This window comes from Gobius niger (genome assembly GCF_951799975.1).
Source record: "Gobius niger genome assembly, chromosome: 8".
Lineage (NCBI taxonomy): Eukaryota > Metazoa > Chordata > Actinopteri > Gobiiformes > Gobiidae > Gobius > Gobius niger.
In genome coordinates this window covers 21,752,233-21,758,239 of record NC_136859.1, presented here as the reverse complement: position 1 = coordinate 21,758,239, position 6,007 = coordinate 21,752,233, and the positions used below count along the sequence as shown (strand labels likewise).

The window sequence follows — 6,007 nt, the reverse complement described above, 5'->3', positions numbered from 1 at the left end:
TGCAGATTTCCAGTTTTTTTATACGAGAGTTTGAAATTTTTGCATTGGTGTGTATGGGGGGAATCCAGCCAATGGGGAGACTCCAGGCCTTTCAGCCATTTGTGCAGCTTCTGCCAATCAAGCACTGAGGCCATTTCAACAGTTTGACCAGTTTATGGAATTTAAAAGTTTATGCAATTTTAATAATTTATGCAAAGCAACCACTTTATGGGTTTTAACCAGTTTATGCAACTTAAGAGTTTATGCCATTTAGGGCTTTTGAATTTTAAAGAGTTTATGCAATTTACATAATTTATGCAAATTAACCCATTCATGCATTTTACCACTTTATGCAGTTTATACACTTTATGCAACATGACATTTTATGCATTTTACCAGTTTATGCAAATTAGATTATGCAATTTAAACAATTTATGCAATTTGAACAGTTTATGCAATTTCTGCATTCGCTTCCCGCAATTCCGCAGTCAATCGCAATGGCGCAGCCATTGCATTTCTAGTTACTATTATTTGTTTGCACAGTATCCTGTTCTTGGAGTTCACTTTTTCCTGACTACTTGCACCACCTGAGTGTTCTTGAGAGCTGATATAACAAGTGAATTTCTCCATTGTGAGACCAATAAAGTCCTATCTTATCTCTTATTTTATAAAACCATGTGCTTGTGTTGAGTCAGTTTCAATGCATCCGTTTTGCTGGCTTATCTCATGTGTTCTTTGTTTGCAAAATCAGTGAGCAAGCCAGTCAGCTCTTTGTGATCAGGATGTATTCAAAATGGCTACCAAATAATACATACACCGCGATCCAAATTATTATGCAAATGACATTTTTCTCTGATTTTCTAAACTGTCAACTCAAATGAGAGTCAGCATAATTTTCAAGTCTTTAACTGTTAGAGGATCATTTGAATGTGATGGAAAAAACCTCCTAATAGTAGAAAACTCAAAATCTACTGTTCCAAATTATTATGCAACTCATTGCAATGCATTTTAAAGCTTGTAATTGAAATCTTAACAGGTCAAGTCATATTTGAACATAGGAGCCCTTCTTTGATAGCAGCTTCAAAATTCTTAAATCCATTAAACTTGTGAGTTTTTGGAGAGTTTCTGCTTGGATTTGTTTGCAGGATGCTAAATAGCCTGCCAGAGCTGCTGTTTGGATGAAAACTGCCTCCCACCCTCATAGAGGTTTTTTTGTTGAGGCTCCAAAGGTTCTCAATAGGGTTGAGGTCAGGGGAGGATGGGGTCCACATCATGAGTTTCTCTCCTTTTATGCCCATAGCAGCCAATGATGCAGAGGTATTCTTTACAGCATGACATGGTGCGTTGTCATGCATGAAGATGATTTTGATTGTTGATGTTTGTCAGCATTCAATTAACAGTTTAGGAGAGGCCGGATAGAAGATTTATGCACAACTGCAAGCCTCTGGAGGGTCCTACACCTTGATGTTCGGGAGACTCCAGAGGCATCAGCAGCTTCAAATACCTGTTTGCTGCTTTGTAGCAGCTGTTCTCTTTATCTGATGTCTGGCAGAAACTGTCCTCATTTGTCTGCACAAACCCGTGTGAGCTCTGAATCAGCCACAAATCTCTTAACGATGATTAAGCTTAATCTTTCATGAAATATCGAAGGTTTTCACACCTAGACCAAGGCATTCAACTATTTCACGCTTTTCATCAAGAGAGAGATCCTTTTTCTTTCCTATATTGCTTGAAAATGATGGTCTGCTTAATAATGTGGAACTTTCCTTTTTCAGTAGTTTTTTCCTTAACTGGGCTTAACTTGACAACTAATCATCACAGGCGAGAGAGCCCTGAGACACAATACCATCCATGAGTTTCATTGGAAAACTTCTTTTTTTTTCCTTTTTGACACTGAAATACAATTTGCATAATAATTTGGAACGCAGTGTAGTGAATGACATTCTGCAGAACAAATTGACATCTTGTTAACTTAATTTTTAGCCAAACGTCAGTATCCTGTCCACTCTTTGCATAATTTCTTTACAATCTTGGGTTGTGGTTTGTTTAAATATGGAATAGTGTCTCTTTGGAATTGCTTTGAGCTTTCTCAATTGCAGCCTTCCATAAACAAGTCTTTCTGAATCTAACCTTCACCATTGTTTCTCATCCCCCATCTAAAGCAGCATTTTCCTAATCTCTGTTCTATGTTGGGCACAGTTGCCTGTGGCTGCAGACACACAGTGAGGATTTACAGGCTGTAGACTCCTCTTTGCCCACCTCCTCTCTCTCCTTAGTGCCCGGTGTCCTTGCCAGCAGGAAAAGTGGTGCACTGTAGCAGATAGATAACATGATAGTTGGCTGCTGATGCCACTCTCACTTTGCATTTTATCATTCAGCTCAAGGCCAAATTAGAAACACTTTTTGGAGAGTTGCAATTTATTCATCAATGGCTCGGAAATACAGGCTCTCTTTCCCATACATGTTCATTTGTAAAGATACATTTGGCAGTCTCCTTTGTCCGCCCTGTGCTGCGCATACTCATCTATTAAATGGACTCTTGTTGGGAAATGAGCCAACGCCATCCACCGAACCAGCCACTAAAAGATATAAAAATAAATAAAAATGTTGCCAGTGTACTGTATCTATCATGGCTGCCTGGTTGCACTAAAAAGATGAAATCTGTACATTTATGTTAACACTTGGGAGTAATTCTGCATAACATGAAACTGAAACTATACCAGAGGAATAACATGGGATTGTGCATTTGTCTGCCTTTAAACAGGTAATATTAGAGCTAAAGTGTTATATTACCACAATATAAATTATGTGGATGTCTGGTTTCTGTGTAATTAACGAAGTTACTGGTGTTACACTTATACCATGCTACTTCCATCCTATTGCCAAGTTTTTAATGCAGTAAAGTGCTACCCTATCAACTTTTTTTTCTTTTCTTTTTTTTGCTGTGATTTGCACACTTTTGCTCCGAACTTCCTGCCTGATGTAAACCTCTTGTTTGATTGGGGTTTTGGCCGAGGACCTCTTGAAGCATACAAAAAAGTAATAATTGTAACATTACATCAATAGACGTCAAACTCTTGGAAGAAGTACATGTAAGATGTAGATTAGAGCACTAGGCTATTAGATCTCTAGATAATAGATTAAACATGGATTAGACGAGCTTTGACATACTGACCACCAGTAATCTTCAGAGAGTGTGCAGGAGACAGATGGTGCAGGACACTGGGTTTTATGCCCGTGTTTGCATAACATGGCTGGATGTCAGACGATGATGATTCTGCCTTTTGGTGATGCTTTTTTTGAACAAATAAGTAGTCACTGTTATCTTACTTTGCTTTCTGCTTCACTTTAAACTCTTTAGGGGCCTTCATTGAATTGTTAGTATATCTCGGGATTGGCATGAACATTGTCCAATTTATGGCTTTATTTATTGTGTCCATTTGTTACAGAGCACACCAGGTTCATAATAATAGCTGTAGTCAATAAACCCACAATAGTTTACAATGATAATCATGACGCTCCAATTTAGGACTCGTTTCTAAAATCCCCAATAGTCCACTTTCGCGCCACAGTATCCAGGTGTGACTTTATTGCATTCTTCTACATAGACCTATTTATAATCTCCCGTGACCTACTAACAGCCTCGGTTCGGCGTCTGTGTTCTAAAATGGCTCCACTGGGAAATCCTGCGTTGCCAGTAATATAGGAACGTGAGATTCCCAGACCCAGACAGCTTTTTACCCCCTCACTCACTCACTCCGCTCAGCACTTTGGATCTCCTCTCCCTGCGTGCTTCGTGTTGACTGGCTGCTTGCTGTAGCGATCGCTATCTGCTCTTCTTGCTGCCTGATAGCGGCACGGCGGAAAGGAGCGTGCGCGCATCGTGTGGGGGCGGGACTTAGGTGGGACTCAGAAGAGACGAGAGGAGAGTTTCCCCAATCCCATAGCGCAGCCTGCTTGTCATAGCATCGAGGAAGGAGATGCAACGGAGCGGGATGCTGGTAGAGAAACATATTCCCGAGCATCTGAATCATTAGAAGGCGTGATCTGTGCGGGCTTAAGCAGCTGACATGGCGCATGGAAAGAGGAGAGGGTAATACCAGGGAGAATGCTATAGCAACGGTGAGTTCATGTCTTCTGCTTTGCGCATGTGGTCCACCCTCTGGCAGCAGTTTTGCATGTTAACACTATGCAATATGTTATATCCATTACGATATAAATGCTAAACACCTAGGCTGTTTTCCTGCTGTGTTGGTGAAGCATTTTAGCAAGGATTTGCACGACATTCTGCCGATATAGGCGAATCACTCCCAAATATGTTTTCCCCCCCTGGGTGCTTATCATATTTTAATGTATACACCACTACTACTGTCTACAAGTTATTCCTCTCCATAGCTCTGATTTGGATGCTGCTCCATTTATGTTGAACTGTGGTGTGCCCCCTCTTGCCCCATTCTAGGGTTGCAGTGGTGTAAGGAGGATGCTTGAGGGTGGCCAAAGTTCAACTAATGAAGAACTATGGCTACTACATCCACCACTGCCACTAAGACAGCAGCAGGGGCAGCACCAGAGTTACTTCCCCCATGTGATGCGGGGAAACAACCTGATCCTCCCCACGTCCTTGAGCACATGTCGGGCTCTAGGCTGGCCTGCAAGCCTGCCCTGTCAACTGGAGCGGTCCCAGGGGAGAGCGGATGCAACGTGCCCCGCAGTTGCAACCACGTCCGGTGTCACTCACTCACAAGGTCGAGGAGGCCAGTCGTGGCGGGAGGAGCCGAGGAGAAAGCGAGAGCATGTTGCGACAACGAGCTCGAGACTTCATTTACATACGTCGACGAGAATGTGAATTTGCGAGTGACCAGTCCAGAAACGAGTTGTAAAAGCACACACAGGACCGCACGTAACGGCGAACCGTGCTCTGAAACGTTCCCAGATTTCTCTTTTATGTCTGAGGATGATTTGTCATTCGGTGAAGGCACGGGGACTTCAATAGACTATGGTTTTATAAGTGCCGTTACTTTCTTGGTGACTGGCATCTCTCTGGTGATCATCTCCTATGCAGTACCACGGGACGTTGAGGTGGATCGGGACAGCGTGTCGGCCAGAGAGATGGAGAGGCTGGAGATGGAGAGTGCCAGGATAGGAGCCCACCTGGACCGCTGTGTCATTGCCGGGCTGTGTCTGCTGACTCTGGGGGGAGTAGTGCTGTCCACGCTGCTCATGATCTCCATGTGGAAAGGGGAGATGTACAGGAGGAGAGTCATAGCGTACTCAAAACGTACGGCCAAACTTTATGGATCAATCAGCCTCAAGACGAGATCCAGTCCGAGTCACTCCTCTGTGCAAGTGTCAATAGATGAACTGGATGAGACTGTAGCCTGAAGACGATGCAGCATTTTGTCACTGCATCTTCAATATTATTTTAGGCTTTATCTCTCCGTTTTCTTGTGCTTAACTCCTCTTTGACAAATTCATCATGCATCAAGCCATTGCAAGTTTACAGGGTAATCAGAGAATAAAAGTGGCAACAGTGGTTCCGATGGAAGAGCGGCTTACCAATAGGTTTGCAGTTTGACTCCCAGCTCCTGCAGGACACTTCACCCATCTTGCCTATATAAGAATGTGCTGTTATGGGTGGTTGGTGATGATCGGACGGGTGATGGCGCTGAATGGCAGCCTCACTTCTGCCAGTCTACCCCAGGGCAGCTGTGGCTACAATTGTAGCTGAACAACACACCATGAATAATGCAATGTAAAACATCTTTGAGAGTCCTGAAAAGAGTTAGGCACTATTATTATTAAATTATTACTGAGTGCAAATGTTATTTTAATATTGAGAACATGTTAGTCTTTTATTATAAATTGAATTTATTTTTGTATAAAAGGTCACAAAAGGGTCAACAGCAAGTGATTTTAGTGCAAATCTATATAGTACTGATGTGTTCTGAAGAATTCTATCCCATTTTAAAAGTCAAATAGGTTTTTTTGCTATCAGTCCAGACCTTTGCAGAGTGCTGTATGTCAGGGT

At 42.3% G+C, this 6,007-nt stretch overlaps 1 protein-coding gene across 1 annotated transcript; it reads left to right on the top strand.

Annotated features, from left to right (window-relative positions):
- Positions 1-3,871: 3,871 nt before the first annotated feature.
- On the top strand, positions 3,872-5,762 carry tmem74 (transmembrane protein 74). Its single transcript, XM_079561163.1, has 2 exons — positions 3,872-4,101; positions 4,439-5,762. The coding sequence occupies exon 2, from the start codon at positions 4,498-4,500 to the stop codon at positions 5,359-5,361; it is 864 nt and encodes a 287-aa protein (XP_079417289.1). The 5' UTR covers positions 3,872-4,101; positions 4,439-4,497; the 3' UTR covers positions 5,362-5,762.
- Positions 5,763-6,007: the final 245 nt, after the last annotated feature.